This window comes from Pongo abelii, chromosome 9 (genome assembly GCF_028885655.2).
Source record: "Pongo abelii isolate AG06213 chromosome 9, NHGRI_mPonAbe1-v2.0_pri, whole genome shotgun sequence".
In the NCBI taxonomy this organism is placed as follows: Eukaryota; Metazoa; Chordata; class Mammalia; order Primates; family Hominidae; genus Pongo; species Pongo abelii.
Window position 1 is genome coordinate 15,586,849 of NC_071994.2, and position 21,981 is coordinate 15,608,829.

The window sequence follows — 21,981 nt, forward strand, 5'->3', positions numbered from 1 at the left end:
ATTTAGGTCATTTGAAAAAGATACAGGGTGAAATATTGTTTTATAGTAAGGGCACAATATCTCTAAAATACTACTTCAGATAATTTTTTACAAGAGTAAGAAAAATCTAAAATGATGATGATGGTATTTTATGGCATAGATTCCTTTGATTACATGTTTGAAAATGTAACAATCAATTCACCAGAGATCTATTCTCACAGAATATGGTGACTTAACCAATATTTTTAAAATATTATTATTAAGGGGAAATAGATTATCCATATTTGATAGGATTTGGTAAAGTTAGCAAGCATGAATACTGGAAGTAGTGATAGAAAAGCTTGCAAATTAGAACTCTACTGCATTAGAACAAATCCACTAACAAATTAACTTCTTAAATTTGGGAAGTAAATGTTTTTACAAATCCCTCAATTCAGGATGATAGATTCCCACTCTTGTGGCATTGCTAAGTTAGTAAAGTTGCAAAAAACAGTTTATCCTGTCTCAGCTTACTATTCCTTACCAAGGATGACACAAATATGAATGTCACATTTGGTTTTTAATTACATTATTCTTTAAATATTTTCTTTCATATGACTAGTCATTTAAATTAACACTGCAATTTTCATTTAAAGTGGATTTTTCCATTTTTTGGAGCACATCAGGATAGGCTTATCAGAGATCATCATCATAAAATGGCTACCTTAAATTCTTTTCTGTAAGATGACAGTTTAGAGGAAGAGTGCCACCTGACTAGTCACTCAGGTAAGAGGAAGCTGCTGGGTGGGAAAGAAAATACTACATAATTATAAAGAAGACCCATGTCCCGGAGGCTTAGGTAAGGATATTTTTATAGCTTTTGCCCACAGCCTTTATCCCAGTGATAGCACAGTGATCCACAACTTAAGGAATCCCTTACCACAACTAATACATAAATCTACCAAACTAGGCAGTGGGTCCTATGATACCAAAATTATGTATTTGAAAGTCCCACTTCCCTCACTCTTTGGATCACTAGTATTATGTGATACATCGTTGTGTGATTAAAAAAAATATATATATATAGCAAATTTTAACTGTTAATGTAATCTGATTCTAAAAGGAAATTAGTTTATTTAAATAGTCACATAAAATGTTAAGATATGTATGATGTTATTACAGTATTATTATATTGGAAAATTGTAAATAATCCAAATGTTTACCAGCAGGGGATAAATTACATTATAGTTTAGCAATAAAATGCAATCTTATGTAGGTATTAAAAAGAATGAGTTAATATCAGTAGTTATGCCTGTGTGCATGCATGAAAAGATGTCCAAGACATATTGCTTAAATAAAAAGAAACAAGTTAACTTTATAAACTTAACACAGCTTAAAACTGTTTAAAACTTAACACAGCTGTGGAATTATGGGGAACTTTCACTTAAGTTACATGTGTTTGTGGTGTTTGAATTTTTTAAACATGTATTTTCTCTGAAAGCAGAAAAAAGAGTCTCTGTTTCTGTGTTGGTTATAACCAGTTATCCCTGTCTGTTGAATTTTATAAAACATATAAAGGATATAACCAAAAAGAGAATATCATATAACATATATAAAATAATGCTTTTTGTGGGTTAGAAAGTAGTGCATATTGAGATGAGGTAAAGGAAGAAATAAAATGAAAGGATTATTTAGGAGTAGCTCCAATGAGGAGGAAGTTTCGCATTTGAATACCTGAAAAGAAAGGCCGGATGCAGTGGCTCAAGCCTGTGATCCCAGCTCTTTGGAAGGCTGTTGCAGGTGGATTGCTTGAGCCCAGGAGGTCAAGACCAGTCTGGGCAACATGGGGAAACCCCGATTCTACAAAAAATACAAAAATTAGCCTGGTATAGTGGTATGTAGTTCCAGTTACTTGGGAGGCTGAGGTGGGGGGATCACCTGAGCCCGGGAGGTCAAGACTGCAGTGAGCCAGATCACGCCATTGCACTCCAACCTGGGTGACAGTGAGACCGTGTCTCAAAAAATAAAAATAAAGAATACTGAAAGGAGCAAAACTGTGAGTATAGCTTTCATGATGGAAGCAGAATGCAATAAGATTGGAGAGAACTGGAGTAAGATGTGATGGAAGTAAGGTCTAGCTCCAGAGCAGCTGATAGAGGGTTCTGAAGATTGTAATCTATGCTGTAATGGGATTCCAAAACAGAAAAAATGATGCCAACATACCAAATGCAAAAACAACCTTAGTGTCAGTGCTACAGACTTTATAGTAGTGTGCAGTAATAGCAGACATAGTTAAAATAAAAGAGGAAATGCCCCTTCCTCTTCCCTAGCCTGTTTTCAGCACAGCAGCCAGAGTGATTCTTTTAAAAGTTAAGCCAAATGAAAATTTCCATTGGCTTCCCATTTCAATCATAGTGGCCCAGAATGAGCTCCCTCCTCATGACTTCATGACCTCATTTTCTTCTGCTCTGCCCACCCTGCTCATTCCATTCCAGACACAGTCCTCCTTGCCGTTTCTCAAAACCGTCAGTCTCTCACCTTAAGGCCTTTCTTTATACTGACTGACCCTCTGCCTGGAACCCTCTTCTCCCAGATATCCAAATTGCTAACCCTCTTACTCTTTAGAATCTTTGCTCAAATGTCATCTTCTCAATGAGGGCTACCTCTGACTATCTATTTAAATTTTCAATCTGCCTTTCTTCCTTTATATTCCTATAGCAGTTTCATCTTCTGGTATAGTATCTAATCATTATGCTTATTGTCTATCATCTCTCTCTTTCCTGCCTGCATGAAAGTGTTATGAAGGCAGAATCTCTGTGTCTTTTTGTACACCAGTGTATCCCATGCGTCTAAAACAGGGCTTGTCACATAATAGATGCTTACCAAATGTTAATTGAATGGAACGAATGGATTCAAAAGCATGTAAAGAATGTGGCAGTTACAATCTAAGAGAAAGTTGTATGCTAATGCTATGAGTTTTAACTTCCCTTTAAAGTTTTTGCTTGAAATGTCATAGAATCTCAAAACCAACTAGTAGTACTGTACATATCTATCACCAATTTAGGAAACAGTTTCAGAATATAGTTTGGACGTTATTGATAATGTTTTAAGCTATTAATTCACGTGTTTGAATTTTATTCCTGGTATAATGTTATTTGCTTTTACTTGTAAAAAGCACACTTTATGTGTCCCTTAGTTTAAACCTTATTTCCTGTTTCTAAGTGGAAACTTAACTTTCTACCTATCTTCTGGAATTATTCATTTGGTTAGCAGAAGAATTGTGTAGGCCGGGCATGGTGGCTCATGCTTGTAATCCCAGCACTTTGGGAGGCCGAGATGGGTGGATCATTTGAGGTCAGGAGTTTGAGACCAGCCTGGCCAGCATGGTGAAACCCCACCTCTACTAAAAATACAAAAATTAGCCAGGTATGGTGGTGGGCGCCTGTAGTCCCAGCTCCTCCAGCTACTCGGGAGGCTGACGCAGAGAATCGCTTGAACCCGGGAGGTAGAGGTTGCAGTGAGCCGAGATCACGCCACTGCACTGCAGCCTGGGCAACAGAGTGAGACTCTGTTTAAAACAAAAAAAAACAGAATAATTGTGTAAAACTTTTTTGTACCACTATGAACTATTTCTTACATGAACTGTGTCATCTTATAGATGATGATTGGCAGGAAGCACATGAGCGCCTGGCTGAATTGGAAGAAAAGCTACCAGTGGCAGTTAATGAACAAACAGGCAATGGAGAGAGAGATGAAATGGATTTGTTGGGTGACCATGAGGAGAATCTGGCAGAAAGGCTCAGTAAGATGGTGATTGAAAATGAACTGGAAGATCCAGCTATTATGAGGGCAGTGCAGACCAGGCCAGTTTTACAAGTAAGTAAGTTACTCTGATTTGAGAACTATAGCAGACTAAAAATTAAAGTGAAGTATTGAACTTTGCCATTTTATTTTATCTATTCTAATGAGAGATTTACATATGCCATAGAAAATTGATAATATATTTCCTGATGATAGCAGTTCTAGAGATAAAGTTGGGGAATAATGTATATTCTGGAGCCCTATAATTTCATATTCTAAAGCAGCTTGAGGCTTTTTTGGAACCTTGTTCCCCAACAGCAGATAAGTCACCCAGAGAGTATACAACATTTCAGACTGTGTATGTTTTCCTTTTTTGTTAGCCCCAACCAGGAAGTCTGAATTCCAGTATCTGGGATGGATCTGAAGTTCTGAGGCGAATCCGAGGACCACTGCTTGCTCAGGTATTAAATATTTTCTCTTTATATAAAATTTATAATATCCAAAAATTTTAAGTTCCTGTCGTCATCCTTTCCTTACTGAAGGGGTTTATAGGTCTTTCATTCGCTAGAATTATGTCGACTACTGCATCCAGCACTTAGCTATGCCTTTAGCCTCCAGGGTAAAGGTTGCAAGGGAGCCATTGGAATTTAAATTTGTTAGTGTATGATTATGATTTGAATCACTTAAAAAGTCATTTCTGAGCCAGGTGTGGTGGCTCACGCATGTAATCCAGCACTTTGAGAGGCTGAGATGGGTGGATCACTTGAGGTGAGGAGTTCGAGACCAGCCTGGCCAACATGGTGAAACCCCATCTTTACTAAAAATACAAAAATTAACCAGGCGTGGTGGTGGGCACCTGTAATCCCAGCTACTCAGGAGGCTGAGGCAGGAGAATCACTTGAACCTGGGAGGCGGAAGTTGTAGTAAGGCTAGATTGCGCCACTGCACTCCAGCCTGGGCAACAGAATGAGACTCCGTCTCAAAAAAAAAAAAAAAAAGTCATTTCTATGCAAAACTATAGGTATAGGGACAGAGAAGTCATCAATGTTTACTAGTGGTCGGACATGGCAGGAGGCGTTAACTGCAAAGGAACAATACAATGGAATTTCTGGGGAGTGATGCAACTGTTCTTGCTCTTTTTTTTTTTTTTGAGACCAGGTCTTCCTGTGTCAACCAGGCTAGAATGCATTGGTACAGTCATAGCTCCCTGTAACCTTGAACTTCCGGGCTCAAGTGATCCTCCCACCTTGGCCTCTTGAGTAGCTGAGACTACGGGTGCATGCCACCATGCCTGGCTAAGTTTTTTTATTTTTGTATAGATGAAGTCTCGCTGTGTTGCCCAGGCTAGTCTCAAACTCCTGGCTTCAAGTGATCCTCCCACCTCACCCTCCCAAGGCACTGGGATTTCAGGCATGAGCCACTTACCAAACTCAGAGAACCATATACCAAAAAGTGAATTTTACTATATGTGAATTAAAAATAAATAAAAAGTTAAAAAATTTCTTAAGGTATTTTTGGCATCTGTAGAGATTACTAAAACATAGCAAGTTAGTTAATTTCTATTTTATTTTACTACTTCCTCAATTAGGAAATGCCTACAGTGTCTGTATTAGAATATGCTTTGCCTCAGAGGCCCCCCCAGGGTCCAGAAGATGATCGGGACCTTTCTGAACGTGCATTACCAAGGCGGTCAACTTCACCTATCATTGGCAGTCCTCCTGTTAGAGCTGTCCCCATAGGCACCCCACCTAAACAGATGGCTGTACCCAGCTTCACCCAACAGGTACCTCTCATTAACAAGCACACAGCCCAGGATATTGGGAATCTGGGCAAAATTATTTGGAAAATTGGCGATGTTGGGTGGAGGGTGGAAATTTTGGGTAGGCATTAGATTAGAAAGAAAAATAGCTAGTTAGAGGAGAAATTAGTACAAATAAGAGACACATTCCCTGATACCCTTTGCTGCTGCTGTTGCTGCTGCCTTCTAATTGGGGGAGAAAAAAGGGTAGTTAGCCACATTTAGCACATATATCCTTTTTAAAGTGTTTTGCTGGCTGCCCAAAACATTGTCAGAGAGATAACTGAAAGCCGGGGGGAGTGGGAACACACAGCATTGTCCACATCCCTTTTTACCTTTAAGATATCCCTGCTTTCCCTAGAGCCTGTGCAGTCCTGTTCCATAGACTTTCCTCCACCTGAAACCAGCAGCTGAAAAGGAAGGCCAATTTGGAAGGTATGGGGGGAGGGTGGTGTTGGTATGGCCTAGTTAGGCTCAACATCCTATGAAATGGTGGAGTCACAATGTATCACAAAAGTGCTGAGCATGGCGGCCATATCACAGGGGCTTCAGAATAGGACTTAGTTAATCCTCCAGCTTTCTTATCATTCCTTCTCCCTCAGTGCTACCAAAATATATCCTCTTGGAGAGAATTTGCAAGTCAGAATATCTGCTGGTATCTCCCTCAGACAGCATGGAAGGGTGGGGATAACTGGAGAATTAGCTAAATCTTCCTCAGTTAATGCTGACACTTTACTTGATTTGTGAGTGAAAGTGGCCCAAGGTTCTGTATTTGAACCTGTAGCCATAGCAATTTGCTTAGAAGTAGGGCTTTGCATTGAGTTCTGTGTCTCTACCAGTACTTGAGGGGAGGGAGTGTAGGTGGAAGAAAAACTGATTTCATTGAGTGTAGTTGTATATATGTTTGTCCTGATAGATTCTGTGTCCGAAGCCTGTCCATGTTCGGCCCCCAATGCCACCTCGTTATCCTGCTCCCTATGGTGAGAGGATGTCTCCAAACCAGCTCTGCAGTGTCCCGGTATGTCACTTTAAGCCTAACAAAAATGTGCAGTATGTATTTTCTGATCACTATTTGTAAGATCACTGCCAGTATTTAGATTTGCTGACATCTCCTAAATTATACCTATTTTTTATAGTCTCCTTACTTAAATTGCTGGATCTAATTGTCCCCAGGTCAGAGGACAGTTGTTTCTTACATCAGCTCTTTTCTTACCTTTAAAAATCTAAACTCATTGTGATCATCTGGTTCCTACCGTTTCAGTCCCATGTTCTACTGCTTCTTTTTCATGTCACATGGTCATGGTGTTTTTATAATTTCTAGCATTACTCTTTTTTTCTATTCCAGAGCTTGACTCTGTAATTTGAGTTTTTTATATCCAAGTTTATACTGCATTTCTGCTGAGTTTCCTTATTATATTGATGTATCCCTGTTTTATAGCATATTCTTTTTTTTTTTTTTTTTTACCTTAGAACTCTTCCCTCCTGGGTCACCCTTTTCCTCCTAGTGTTCCTCCTGTTCTCAGCCCCCTCCAGAGAGCACAGCTTCTTGGAGGAGCACAGGTAAGCCTGTGATTAGCCCTACCCGTAAAGAACTCTCTTACTTTCCTAAAGTTCATTAGATGATAGCCCCTTTTTTTGCTGTTAATCACTACTTTTATTTTTGCCTTTACTTTTTCAAACAAAGTTAATGATGAAAAACCGTATTCACTTTTCTGTAGACAAAAGCAAGGGGACTTGCTGATTGTCTAAATCTAAGATCTTCTTCCTCTTTGTAGCTACAGCCTGGACGGATGTCTCCCAGCCAGTTTGCACGGGTCCCTGGATTTGTTGGTAGTCCACTTGCTGCCATGAATCCCAAGTTGCTACAAGGGCGAGTTGGGCAGATGCTTCCCCCAGCACCAGGCTTCCGTGCCTTCTTTAGTGCTCCACCCTCCGCTACACCACCTCCACAGCAGCACCCTCCTGGCCCAGGACCCCACCTGCAAAACCTAAGGTATACAAAATCAATGCCACTGTTTATCAGTTATCAGCTAAGTCTCTTGATTGTGGATGTGTAGTTTTATAAGTCTCTTGATATTTGCTAACTAATAAATTTTAAGATGTTATTGGATCCTCAAGTTGGCAAACATGGAAATGTTTGACAATCTCCAGGCTTTCTTGTGAATCACATTTTTCTCACATTACCAGAGGGTATGGAATAGAGCGACAGATACTGAAAAGTCAGCTAATCTTCACACTAGCTAAGCTGTTTGCTTTTATCCTCTGGTTTTATGACAAAAGGGATTCAAGTTCCCGTTTCAGTGAAGATGTGTTTTATTACATATCATATTGTGGCAGTCAGGATTTTCAAGAGACACACTCTTGAAAATAGAGTAGCGGAAAGAGAGCAAGAATGTTCATGTGAGCAGGTTTTATTTTAAGAAATTGGCTCATGTGATTGTAGAGGCTGACAAGTTGGAAATCCATAAGACAGACCAGCAGGCAAGAAACAGGTAAAAGCTCAAGTTGCAGTCTTGAGTTTGAAATCAGTGTAGCAGGTCAGCAGTCAAGACACTCAACAGGATTTCTGTGTTCCAGTTTTGAGGCAGAATTCTTTCTTCTGGGAAACTTTAGTTTTGTTCTTAAGGCCTTCAACTGGCTGGATGAGCTCCACCCACATTATTGAGGGTAATCTCTTTTGTAAGGTCAACTGATTATAAATGTTAATCACATCTTTACAAAATACCCTCACAGCAACATCTAAACAGTGTTTGACCAAATAACTGGGTACTAAGGCCTAGCCATATTAACTATCACACATACATCTTTAATGACATTCCCACATAGTTGAAGCTGAGTACGTTAAACCTACTTAGAGACTTCTGTTAAACAGAAGCAAAAAGAAAAAGAATTATACTGCTTTACTCCTAATTCACTCAGATTTCATGATCACCCTTTTAGAACTTGGTCTTTGTACAAGATATGTAAAAATATGACTATCTTTTGCTTCTAAAATGTCTCCTTAGAATAGACCCTTTTTTTTTTTATGTTTTTGAGACAGAGTCTCACTCTGTCTCGCAGGCTGGAGTGCAGTGACCCACACGATCTCGGCTCACTGCAACCTCTGCCTCCCAGGCTCAAGCGATTCTACTGCCTCAGCCTCCCAAGTAGCTGGGATTACAGGCACCTGCTACCATGTCCAGCTAATTTTTGTATTTTTAGGAGAGACAGGGTTTCACCATGTTGGCCAAGCTGGTCTCGAACTCCTGACCTCAAGTGTTCCACCCGCCTTGGCCTCCCAAAGTGCTAGGATTACAGGCGTGAGTCACCGCATCCAGCCCGAATAGACTTTTGTGGTCCCTTAAGTTAACCTGTATGAAGTTATCCTGTACTGACAACATTCTTTAAAATTTCAAATCCTCAGGATGACCAAACTGAGAACCTCTTTTCCGTTTTTCTTAGATCTCAGGCCCCAATGTTTAGACCGGACACAACTCACCTTCATCCACAGCACCGTCGACTCTTGCATCAGAGACAGCAACAGAATAGAAAGTAAGTACTCATCCGATTCCTTTATGGCTTCTTAATTCAGCTTTTAATTTTGACAGTGTAACAACATACTATTTAGTTGTTTTGTTTTTTTAGTAAGTTTACTTCACATCCATAAACCTGGATGTATTATCAACATGTAAATATGAAAAGCATAATATTGAGTAAAGAAGCAAGGAACAGGATTATATGTACCATTTATGTAAAACTAAAAGGCACATGGAATAATACTGTGTAATATTTAAAGACAGACACACAAGTAATAAACATACAAAAACATTTCAGGGAGGATACATACCAAGGGCATAATAGTGGTTCCTCTACGAAGGAAGAGAAGCTGGAAACTGGGTCTAGAGGGGTACAACAGGGCCTCTGTCAGTGTAGCACTGTGTTATTTTAATATTACTTTAAAATATTTGAAGCAAATTCAACCAAATACATTTTTTTCTATTGGGTCTAGGTGATGGGTAAATGGATATTTATGTTAGTATTTGCTGGGCTTTTTCTCTGCATTTGAAATATTTTGTGATTTTTAATGAGTTAAAACAATTTATGTAGACTTCAGAGCTGAATCGCCTGTGTTAAAATCCCTTAGTCCACCACTAGATGTATGGCTTTGGACAAGTTACTTGATCTCTCTTGGCATCGATTTGTTGTTTTAAGTGGGAAAGAGAAAACTACCTACCTCACAGAGTTATTCTAGAGCTTATACAAAAGTCCATAGGTGAATATGCTTAGCATATGGTAAGGTACTCAGGTCTTAGTTTTATTTCTTCATTATTTATTACATAGCTCTTTCCTCTTAAATTCTATTAAGACTTAGTTCTTTTTCACTCCTCTTTTAAGAAAAGCAAAGGGGAATCTTTAAAAAAAAAAAAAAAAACTGGCCTGGTTTATTCCTCTGTTGTTAAAAAAGCGTAATTAATTTGCCCACTTGGAACGAATGTGGTGTATGTTTTTCAGTCAGCATCGGAATCTCAATGGTGCGGGAGATAGAGGAAGTCACCGGAGCAGTCATCAAGATCATCTCCGAAAGGATCCATATGCCAATCTCATGTTGCAGCGGGAAAAGGATTGGGTCTCTAAAATCCAGATGATGCAACTGCAAAGCACTGATCCCTACCTGGATGATTTTTATTACCAAGTAAATACTCTGTGCTAGTTTTGAGGATAATAGTTTGGTCCCCTACACTGGTGAGGGTATTCATTTAAATATTGGTACAATTAAATATTTGTAAAATTTTCTTTTGAGGTACTTAGCATCTTGCACTATTCACTGTCAGTATATTTCTAGAGCTGAACTTGTGTTACTGTCACTGGCATAAATTATTTGATAGTAAACAACAGTCATGTTCTGTGCTTGTGTTACAACTGAAATCATCTTCTCGTGGTAGAATTACTTTGAAAAACTGGAGAAACTGTCAGCTGCTGAAGAAATACAAGGTGATGGCCCTAAGAAGGAGCGCACCAAGCTTATCACCCCTCAGGTGGCCAAACTGGAGCACACCTATAAGCCAGGTAAGGTCCTCATAAGAAAAATGCCCATAATAAAAGAAATTTGAGAAGCTGCTGATGTGATTAAATATAGACAAGTGTATATGTGGAAGGATATGCAAAGATGTTTCAAAGTGATTTTAAAAGTACCATTGTCCTTAATAAATGCAAAAATCAGCCTTCATTCAAGTCTGGACTGAACGCTTTGACATGTGCCTTTTTAGGTCCTTTTCTACTTGAGATTTCATGATTTTTTTAATGTGTTATAATTTTCAGTACCCCTAAAATAAATAAGGGGGAAATACTTTAGATTTTTATTGTGATAATTATTGTAACAAAGAGAGAAAGGATAGATTTTGATAAGGAGTTGCTTTAAATAATACACTGACTTTTTGTCTTTGTTTTTTTTTTTTTTGAGAAAGAACCTTACTCTGTTGCCCAGGGTGGAGTGCATTGGTGCCATCTCAGCTTGCTGCAACCTCCACCTCCTGGGCTCAAGCGATTCTCATGTCTCACCCTCCTGAGTAGCTGGGATTACAGGCGTGTGCCACCACATCCAGCTAATTTTTGTATTTTTAGTAGAGACGGGGTTTCGCCATGTTGGCCAGGCTGGTCTCGGACTCCTGGCCTCAAGTGATCCACCCACCTCGGCCTCCCAAAGTGCTGAGATAACAGGTGTGAGTTACCACACCCAGCCTAAATGATACCTTGAGTTTTGCAGTAAGTTATTAGACTATGAGTAAGGGACAGAGGAAAGTAAAATTCTTCTTTGAACACTGCCTGCCTGCATTGCTGACTTTTTATTTTGTTGGAATTTTTTATTTTTTGTCTTTGCAGTGCAATTTGAGGGCTCTTTGGGAAAGCTTACCGTTTCTAGTGTGAATAATCCCCGAAAAATGATTGATGCTGTCGTGACATCTCGGAGTGAGGATGATGTAAGTGTCAACACAATTGTCTGTTTAAGAACATCTGATTTGTGACCACTTCTTTTGGGGTCACCATGGAATGAGATCAGGCATGGTAGAGTTGTTTGTAGTCTAACCCGGGGCCTCCCACCTTGTCATGCATTCTAGTTTTCCACAGATGTGCTGCAATATTAACACCTTCATTTCTAAGGCAGCCAGGCAGGGACTAGGGTGGCAGGAGTCTTTGGATTGGGTAGCTCTGGCTGCAAGCAGCTTGTATTTACTCCAGTTTGATGTTTTAAAAAATTATCATTTTCTGTGTGTTTTAAGATTTTCAGGAAGAGGATCAGAAAAAATAATTTTGGGGCACTAGGCTTAGTACCTGAGTGATGAAAGAATTTGTACAACCCCCATGACACAAGTTTACCTATGTAACAAACACATGTACCCTATAACCTGCACGTGTACCATTGAACCTAAAATTAAAGTTTAAGAAAAAAAAAAGATTTTCATATTTCATATGATTTCCTTATCCTCTACTAAGATTACCCTTTGCCTATCTATGAATGGAATTTAATAGTTTGTGGATTGATTCAGTCAACTTTGACCTTTGTTCATACTAGAGTTGTTTTAGATTATTAACCTTCAGAGAATCAATTATCTTCTCAAAGTATTGTCACAAATGAACCTACAAATGCCCACTTGGTAAATTATTTTAACAGAGATAAAGAATTTGCATTGAATAGTCTTCTCTTTTTTAGGAGACAAAAGAAAAACAAGTTCGAGACAAGAGGAGAAAAACCCTTGTTATAATTGAGAAAGTAAGTTTAGAATTTGTTGCTGTAGTTAGTTTCAAATATGGAACTGTCAAATGTATGTATACACTAGAACTGAAACAGTGAGCAATCAATGTTCTTCGGTTCTAATTCATGAATATATTGTTGGTAAGTGACTATTGTGTACCAGATAACTCTGGAAAGGATTATGGTATGTTTCACCTATTGGCATCATGGAAAGAACACTGCAGTTAAAGTTGGAAGTGTACTGGGTTTTTGTCCAAGCTTATTCGGTTAATAGCTGAGTGTCTGGGCAAATTACCTTTCTAAGCCTGATAAAATGGGAATAAAAATTACATTCTCCTACCTATGGATTAATTTAGTTCACAGATATTTACTGGGCACTATTCTGGGTGCTGAGGAAAATAATGGATATTAATAGTTGATTTGTAAAATGTAAATACCACATTGTAAGGCCATACACCATAGTGGTTAAAAGTATGGACTCTAGAACCAAGCTGCAAATCATGTCTTTTTCCATTTCTGAGTCTGTAACTTAAGGCAAGTTATTTAACCTTTCTATGCTGTCCTCAGTTTCTTTATCTGTAAAAATGGAGATGATAGTAGTAGTTTTCTCTTTGGATTGCTTTTTTTTTTTTTTCCTTTTGAGATGGAGTTTCACTCTTATTGCCCAGGCTGGAGTGCAATGGCGAGATCTTGGCTCACTGCAACCTCCGCCTACCGGGTTCAAGTAATTCTCCTGCCTCAGCCACCCGCGTAGCTGGAATTATAGGCATGTGCCGCTATGCCTGGCTAATTTTGTATTTTTAGTAGAGATGGGGTTTCTCCATGTTGTTCAGGCTGGTCTTGGATTCCCGACCTCACGTGATCCGCCCATCTCAGCCTCCCAAAGTGCTGGGATTACAGGCGTGAGTCACCGCGCCTGGACTATTTTACTGTCTTTGCCTGCTAGAATAGAGGTCAGAGAGAGACAAAGAATGGTGGTTTGAGGAATTTTTTAAGTTATTTCGTATGGTTTTCTACATTTAAAAAAAAAAACTCAGTCTTTCTATAATGAGTTTTTATTCTTTTGTCTTTATCTAGTAGTCCTGAACTGTGAAATTGTTTAACTAATACTGTGGTTCTGACCTAGCATGCTGTGGCCTGCTTTTGTCTCCCTTCTTAGACCTACAGCTTACTCCTTGACGTGGAGGACTATGAAAGACGTTATCTCCTAAGTCTGGAAGAAGAGCGACCTGCCCTAATGGATGAGAGAAAGCACAAAATTTGTAGCATGTATGACAACTTAAGGGGGAAATTGCCTGGACAAGAGAGGTAAGCATTGTGCTCTTTGAGGAAAACATTAACTGGACTCCTTCCTCGGTCATAACTGGATTTCATACATTTTTGCCTTTTAGGTACACTTCCCTACCATCTCTGTAAGCTCAGAATCTATCCTTTTAGCCTAACTCAAATGCCACTTCATTTAAAATATGAATTATCTTTTCCAGTGAGGAAAGAAAAAAAAAGTCTTTATCCTGAATTTATTCATTCAACAAATACATAGTATCTGCTGGGGACAGTGCTAGGCACTAGAGATATAGTGGGTAATGTTATTGGGTTTTTGTGCTTACAGATTGCACCTGATTTATGATTACTAGCATGTTTAACCTTGTAATCTTTATATATTTCCTTTATTACTAAGATCAGATGTACAAACATTTATACTTCCTGGGATTTCCACAAAATATATCGAAACCCTTCAGTCTTCCAATGGGGAATCCCTCACCTACCCATTATCTGCAAAAGCATCTTGCTAATGTTAAATGTTCTGTAAATCCTGAATACTTATTTGATGTATTCAAGAGAACTACAACTTCTAATAACTCCCTTTCTTTTTACTCGTTCAAGAGAATTGCTTATCCTTCTAAGCCAGGACATACACAAAACCAAACATAAGAATAAGCACTTTCTTTTTAACACACCTTGTCTGGAGTTAGGCTGACAGGGAACTAGTTGAATAAATGGTTTATCCATAGATTGGATGTTATGCAGCCATTAAAATGTATGTAGCTGAAATATATTTATTGACATGAAAATAAGTTGTTGAGTGAAAAAAGTCAGGGTACAAAACCATATGAATTATATGGGCCCGTTTTTTATGAAAGAAAAAATATATAATACAAAGCAAAATGTTGTTTAAAATGGTAACATTAATTAACTCTGAGTTGATGAATGTTTTTATTTTCTTTTTTCTTTTTCCTTTTTTTTTTAAGCTGTTGCTGTTAACCATATGGTATTTGTGTGGTTACTTAAAAGTTAAGAGAGGAGGCCAAGCACTTTGGGAGGCTGAGGTGGGCAGATCACTTGAGGTCAAGAGTTCAGAGACCAGCCTGGCCAACATGGTGAAACCCTGTCTCTAGAAAAATACAAAAATCAGCTGGTCATGGTGGCAGGCATCTATAATCCCGGCTGCTCAGGAGGCTGAGGCAGGAGAATCACTTGAACCCAGGAGGTGGAGGCTGCAATGAACCAAGATAGCGCCACTGCACTCCAGCCTGGGTAACAAAGCGAGACTTTGTCTCAAAAAAAAAAAAAAAAAGAAAAAAAGTTAAGGAAATTAGTGCATACAGTTGGCCAAGTTTTTTTAACCATATAATTTGTGAAATGATTATTTTCTACATTTGTAAAACCTGAAAATTTACTTTTTATTTGGTTGAGATTTGGAGAAGTGATTCCTACTGTTTTATAGTACAGGTTATTATAGAATGCAAATGAATGCAGTATATTCATTTGGTAACATCTAAGAGGAAAAAAATGAGGGTTTCTTAATTGTTCTTGCTGACCTAAGCTGGCATTTTTCTTCCTTGCAGGCCTAGTGATGACCACTTTGTACAGATCATGTGTATCCGAAAAGGGAAGAGAATGGTTGCCCGTATTCTTCCTTTCCTCTCCACAGAGCAAGCAGCTGACATTCTCATGACAACAGCCAGGAACCTCCCTTTCCTTATCAAGAAGGATGCACAAGATGAGGTGACTATACAAGACCGGACATCTTTCCTTTGAGTCTTTATAAGTGATAAGATTTCTAGAATGCAAACTTATTTTCCTCTCCTCTTCCCTTTTGTATTTTTGTCTAATCTTTGGCTGTGTGATTTGATTATTTAAAACAAAGCCTTTAGTATTTCAGGCCTATATTTTTAATCGCATATTTGATGGAACAGACTATGTTTCTAAACATGAGAAAAACAACAGTTCTCTCTTACTTGACATAGTTGTAAAGATGTGGTCTGTATCAGGATTACTTGCGTAGATAATTCAACTCCACCCCAAACTGCTGAATCAGAATTTACAGAAGGATTAGGGTTTTTGTATCTTAGTCTCCAGCTGAATCTGATGTTCACTGAAGTTTGAAAACTTTTAGTTTTGGTTACTTTGCTAGATATAAAGTATCATTCATTGGTCTGTTATCAGTAGCTTAACATTAGCCTGTAGACTTAGTTAAATGGTATCCCACAGCAACTGAGCTAGTCCCCTTTTGGGTTTTTTTTTTTTTTTTTTTTTTTTTTTGAGACAGAGTTTTGCTCTGTCACACAGGCAGTAGGGCAATCGTGTGATCTTGGCTCAGTGCAACCTCCGCATCCCAGGCTCAGGTGATTCTGCCACCACAGCCTCCTGAGTAGCTGGGACTACAGGCATGCGACACCATGCTCGGCTAATTTTTTTTTTTACATTTTGTAGAGACAGGATTTTGCCACGTTGCCCAGGCTGGTCTCAAACTCCTAGACTCGTGCAGTCCTCTTGCCTTGGCCTCCCAAAGTGCTGGGATTACAGGCTTGAGCCACTGTGTCCAGCCCGAGCCAGCCCTTTAAATAATTTTTATCATGATCTAAACTAGGCTGGAATTTTAACATGGTTATCACATGTACAAGTTAATTCTTGGTTAGAGTTTTTCTCTCCTTATCCTTGTCATAGCACACCTGAAAGATAAGCAAAATTTAGAATAGTCTTAAGTTCAAAATAAGAAACCGATAAAAGTGGGACAAAGGATGAATATTAGTGCAAGATTCAGAATAGTAGAATATATGGGAGTGAACCTGTTATAGACTACAAGTTGAGTAATAACCATCTAAGTAATGAGTCCCCAGAAAACACAGAATAGCAGAATACCTTATAAATGGTATGCTATGAAGGGGAAATTATTCTTTCATAGATCCTTGAAATGTTAGCATCTGCAGAAGAAATGAATGAGAAGTTTAGGTCTCATTGAAAAAAGTGAAGTGGGTTGGGACAAGTATATATTTAAAAGATTTGGCTGAGCACAGTGGCTTACGCCTATAATCCCAACACTTTGGGAGGCTGAGGCAAGTGGATCGCTTGAGGCCAAGCGTTCAAGACCATCCTGGGCAACATGGTGAAAACCTGTCTCTACTAAAAATAGAGAAAAAAAAGAAAAAAATGAGCTGGACACAGTAGTATATGCCTGTGGTCCCAGCTACTCAAAAAAAAAAAAAAAAAAAAAAAAATTCCACAAATGAAAAATTCGTTGGGGAAAAGTTCCAGTATTTGAGGTTTATCCTAGAAAATAGAAGACCAGACTAAAAAAGTAACAGCACCTTAGAGCATGTAATTTGTAAGCAGTGTAATGGGCACTCATAATCCCACCAGAGCTCTTGTGTGGAAACAAGTTTGGGAGATATTTGCTGAATACTTCTATGTGCCGGGCACTATTTTACCTCCTAGAAATACAACACCTAGTTCTAGGTGCTAAAAGATAAGGATGCAAAAATGCCTGCTTTCATGGAGCTTACCTGCTAGGAGGAAAGCTTGGCTAAATACCGAGGCTGATTTTTACCTGTATGTTTTAAGGAGTAATAAACCACATCTCTAAATACCATTTTCTTGAAGTAATAGCTGGTTCTAGGTCTGAATCATGAAATGTACAAGATATCCTGGAATATCTGGTGCCAGAAAGCAAGGAAGTTAATACATTACTAGACTCCTGTCTAAAGGATACACAAACCAACTTCAAGGGACTCATACTGGCCAAAAGTGGAATAATTTTCATCAGAAAGAACAGTTACAGCAGTAGATTGAAATATATCAAATATATTTAATGAGTTAATAATGTTAAACATATATTGATCACCTTTGGAGACTACTAGGCCATCAACTCACTATTCAGAAAATTGGTAAATAAAGGAAAAGAAAAGCATTTATCCTACCTTTCCATTACAACCAAATGTCATGGTAATCAGAGAGTTGATAATACAAAGTTCTTTGTAGAAGAATTTTAGCTAATAAATACAAAAGAAATGATAAAATTAGAAAATAACTGTTTTTGCAAGCCTCAACAGAGAAGCAGTCAATCTAGACAGCGCTCATTACTGGCTGCTAAAAGCATTAGGTAAAAAGTGGATGGGGAACTTTACAGTGGTTGGAGCAGCCTGGCAACACCTGAACCCATTGATGAACTCTTAACACCTCTAAGAGTGGGACAACCAAGCACTGTGCTTTTTTTTTTTTTTTTTTTTTTTTTTTTTTAAAAAAAAAAAGGAAACGAAGTCTCCCTATGTTGTCCAGGCTTGTCTCGAGCTCCTGGGCTCAAGCAGTTTCCCATCTCTGCTTCCTAAAATGCAGGGATTACAGGCATGAGCCACCATACCTAGCTCTTCTTGACATAATGCAATGGAAAATACACAGTTCTATCCATGACGTTTTCTCACATGTCCCTCCCACACCCTACTGAACCTGAATCAAATAAACCTGTTATTCTAACTATCCGTTTAGGAGGGAAACAGGATAGCAGAACCTGCTAAGTGACACTGCCAACATGCAGTTTGCCAAATTCAAACTATAGAACAAATGACCCAGTTTCTTTAACAGATAAACAACAAGAGAAAAGGGCCAGTGGCAGAAGACCTGTTAGAGAGATTTTAAAAACCTTACCAGGCAAATGCAATGTGTGGATCTTGTTTGAACCATAATTAGCACAATAATGGTTCTAATACAAAGTTCAGCTGCTAAAAGATATTTTTAAAGGCATTTGGGGGAATTTGAATTGGAAACAGATACTAGATGATATTTTAAAATTCTTTTCTGAGAAATGGTCTGTGAAGAAAAATTATTGTTTATTTTGTTAGGTATGATATTGTGAGAGATTTTGTTAGAAATACAAACCGATGTATTTTGGGATGAAATGATGTGATACAGAAGGAACATAGATTTAATAAGATTGGCAAAATGTTGATAATTTGGTTGATGTTGAAATTGGGTGATGAGTACATGAATGTCATTATGCTGTTGTTTGTATTTTCATGTATGTTCTAAAATGACCATAATAAAAGCTTTTTTAATTTATAGTAGTAGACCACAAAAAATATTTTACTCCCCATTTGCAGTTACCGTTTAAAGTAAAACCAGCCATCACTTTATACCATGGGCATTGATTGTCTGGAAGCACTCTTGATTTCCTTTGTTGTGTTATAACCTAGTTATTTATATTAATAGTTCTTTATTTTAACTTTCCAGTTGGCTACATGACAAAAAGAAATAAATGACTAGAAGGCTGGAATTCAACAGCCTTGGGTTCTGGCTCTAGCTGTGGCTATGTAACTCCAAACACTGAGTTTCTGATCACTTTATAGATTCTCTAAAAATCTATAAAAATTGGCTAATTATTTCTTTTCTTCCTCATTGAGCTTTTATAAAAATAAAAGAAAATACAATTAAATCTGAAAACACTTCTTTTGAGACAGGGTGGGACCCACCCTGTCACCCAAGCTGGAATGTGGTTGTGCAATCATAGTTCAATGTAACCTTGAACTCTTAGACTCAAGCAAACCTACCACCTCAGTCTACTGAGTAGCTGGGGACTACAGGTGAAATTTTTTTATTTATTGTAGAGATGAAGTCTCACTACGTTGTCCAGACTAGTCTTGAACTCCTGGCCTGAACTGATCTTCTGCTTGGCCTTTAACCTATCTTGGAGTGCTTCTCACAGTATATTGAAAGGGCCAATTAACCCATATCTTCTCCGCTATACTTTAGATCCCTGAGGTTCTGTGTCCTTTTGCCAGTTGTTTTTAGCCCATGGTGCCTGGCACAGTGTAAGCATTTAAATATTTATGGAATTAGTTAAAATATTGATGTTTTAGCATAACTCTTGGTATGTATTTGGGAGTGATTTTTTTTTTGCACCTTTGGTTCACACAAGTCATGGTGTTTCCAATGCAAATTGAGATGAAAAAGTTTTCAGTAGATAGCTTAGAATTCATTGTTAAGACTCTAGTCATATCTGCCAGACTTGTGCCTTAAGTGGTTGAATATACAAATGAACATCCTTCCATCCATGCCCCTGATGGGGGGTAACTGAAGTAACACGTGCCAGGATATAATGCTTTTATTTGTTTTTTGTAGGTGCTGCCATGCTTACTGAGTCCCTTCTCTCTCCTCCTCTATCATCTTCCATCAGTGACTATCACCAGCCTTTTGCAACAGCTAATGAACCTACCTCAAAGTGCAGCTACACCAGCACCCTCCAATCCTCACCTCACTGCTGTGCTCCAGAACAAGGTGATCTTGCCCTTTTAACTCCTTGAACTTTGTGAAGTGTCTTAATTTGCATTATAGATTAAAATAATGGCTGCTGTATCTCTAGCAACTTGGGGAAAAGGCTTCTTTCAGTCAAGAGTTACATTAAGCTACTAGTAACAGGCTAGAAATAACAGTGTTTTCAACAAAATGGGATTTTATGTGTCTAGTGTGAAATAAATTTGATTTAGTAGCTGGACAGAGTCATCAGGGATCCAGGCTTTTTCACTTTTCTTCCTCTGCCGTTCTTACCAGTGGCTTCCATGTTCATTATTCCTCATGGTCCAAGATGGCTGTGGAATTCAAGATTCAGCTTTACATCAAGAAGGACGGGTGGATGTGGAGGGCAAAAAGATGTGGACCAGCTGTCCATCTTCCTTATTGAGACCTTTTCCAGGAGTTCTAACCAGAAACTTCTACTTACTGTTAATAGCCAGGACATTGTCACATGGCCACACCTAAGTGCAGGGAAGGCTGGAAAATATCTTCTAGTTTATGCCATTGTCGTGACACATAAGAGTTCTGATAATGGGTAGGAAGGCATATTAGGCAATTAGCAGTCTCTGTCATAACACTATGAATAGTAGAATCATCCATTTCATATTTTATTTGCATCAGGTTAAAGATTCAGAGACTCCTAGGGGAAACATAATATGAAATAAAGAATATGAATTTTTAGTCCTTCCCTGCTACTGTCTAGCTTTGTGACCTTGGACAGATGATATCACATTGCTGAATCATTTTCCTGGTCTATAAGATGGAGGTGATGATGTAGACTTCATAGAGTTGTCCTGGTACTTAAATGAGATAACAGTTTTAAGTGGTTCGATATAATGCCCGGTACATAGTAGTTACTCATTAAGGGCCATTCTATGTACAGTAGAGATGAAGAAGTGGTCTCAAGGCCTCTTGCTCCTTTGCACCAGAAAACCTACCAAAGCATGACACTAAAGGGCAGTATATCAGAGGCAGAAGAGGTGACAGTGCCTCTGGGGTTCTGGAGTGATCAGGAATGTGCCTTTCTGTTATTTGGTCTCTTAGTTTTAATTTTAGTAAAGGCAGTAGTATTTTTTTTCTGAGAATAACATGAAAAGGGAGTTTTTTTGTTTTTTTTTTTAATCAGGATCTGCTCTGTCACCCAAGCCAGAGTGCAGTGGCAAGATCTCTGCTCACTGCAACCTCTGCCTCCTGGGCTCAAGCCATCCTCCCACCTCAGCCTCCCAAGTAGATGGGACTACAGGCACATGCCACCATGCACAACTAATTTGTGTATTTTTTGTAGAGGTGGGGTTTCACCATGTTGTCCAGGCTGGTCTCAAACTCCTGAGCTCAAGCTATCAGCCTGCCTCGACCTCCCAAAGTGTTGGGATTACAGGTGTGAGCTACTGCAACCGGCCATGAAGGGAAATTTTGTGGAAAAGTGAGTGAGCCTAGAAAGTTGGGATGAAATCCCAAAGTACTGCCAGCCTTCCTTTTATAATCCATTTATAGCTATGAGTCATATATTTAACCTAGACCTTCTTGTCCCTATTTGTATTTTCTTTTTTGAGACAGGATCTCACTCTGTCACCCCGGCTTCAGTGCAGTGGCACAGTCACAGCTCATTGCAGCCTCAACTTTCTGGACTCAAAGCGATCCTCCCACCTCAGCCTCTTGAGTAGCATGTGCCACAATGCCCGATTGACTTTTTTTTTTTTTTTTTGAGACAGAGCCTCGCTCTGTCACTCAGGCTGGAGTGCAATGGTGATATCTTGTCTCACTGCAACCCCTGCCTCCCAGGTTCAAGCAATTCTCCTGCCTCAGCCCCCCAAGTAGCTGGGATTACAGGTGCCCGCCACCATACTGGGCTAATGTTTGTGTTTTTAGCAGAGACAGGGTTTCACCATGTTGGCCAGGCTGGTCCAGAGCTCCTTACCTCACGTGATCCGCCTGCCTCAGCCTCCCAAAGTGCTGGGATTACAGGTGTGAGCCACCACACCCAGCCTCCGATTGATTTTTATATTTTTTGCAGAAACAGGGTCTCACTATGTTGCTCTGGCTGGTCTCTAACTCCTGGACTCAAGCAGTCCTGCCTCCACCTCCCAAAGTGCTGGAACTACAGGCATGAGCCACCATGCCCATGCCCAGC

General features: G+C 39.0%; 1 protein-coding gene and 1 long non-coding RNA gene across 9 annotated transcripts in view; one reads left to right on the forward strand and one right to left on the reverse strand.

Moving 5' to 3' along the window:
• The window catches only part of PATL1 (PAT1 homolog 1, processing body mRNA decay factor), a 48,083-nt gene that overhangs the window by 8,453 nt on the left and 17,649 nt on the right, over positions 1 to 21,981 (forward strand). For 4 of the 8 annotated variants that reach the window (XM_054523773.2, NM_001132603.1, XM_054523772.2 and 1 more), the window contains 14 exon segments: positions 3,617 to 3,834; positions 4,140 to 4,220; positions 5,348 to 5,542; positions 6,474 to 6,575; positions 7,028 to 7,117; positions 7,333 to 7,550; positions 8,999 to 9,088; positions 10,049 to 10,229; positions 10,480 to 10,603; positions 11,417 to 11,514; positions 12,246 to 12,305; positions 13,447 to 13,595; positions 15,134 to 15,293; positions 19,680 to 19,835. In XM_054523773.2, the coding sequence (XP_054379748.1) occupies positions 3,617 to 3,834; positions 4,140 to 4,220; positions 5,348 to 5,542; positions 6,474 to 6,575; positions 7,028 to 7,117; positions 7,333 to 7,550; positions 8,999 to 9,088; positions 10,049 to 10,229; positions 10,480 to 10,603; positions 11,417 to 11,514; positions 12,246 to 12,305; positions 13,447 to 13,595; positions 15,134 to 15,293; positions 19,680 to 19,835 (1,922 nt within the window). 8 annotated transcript variants of the gene reach the window in all.
• Positions 9,380 to 17,745, reverse strand: LOC129048605 (uncharacterized). The gene is made up of 3 exons (XR_008511097.2): positions 17,486 to 17,745; positions 15,527 to 15,594; positions 9,380 to 9,435 (listed from the first exon to the last, which is right to left on the reverse strand). It is a non-coding gene; the product is annotated as an uncharacterized LOC129048605 (long non-coding RNA).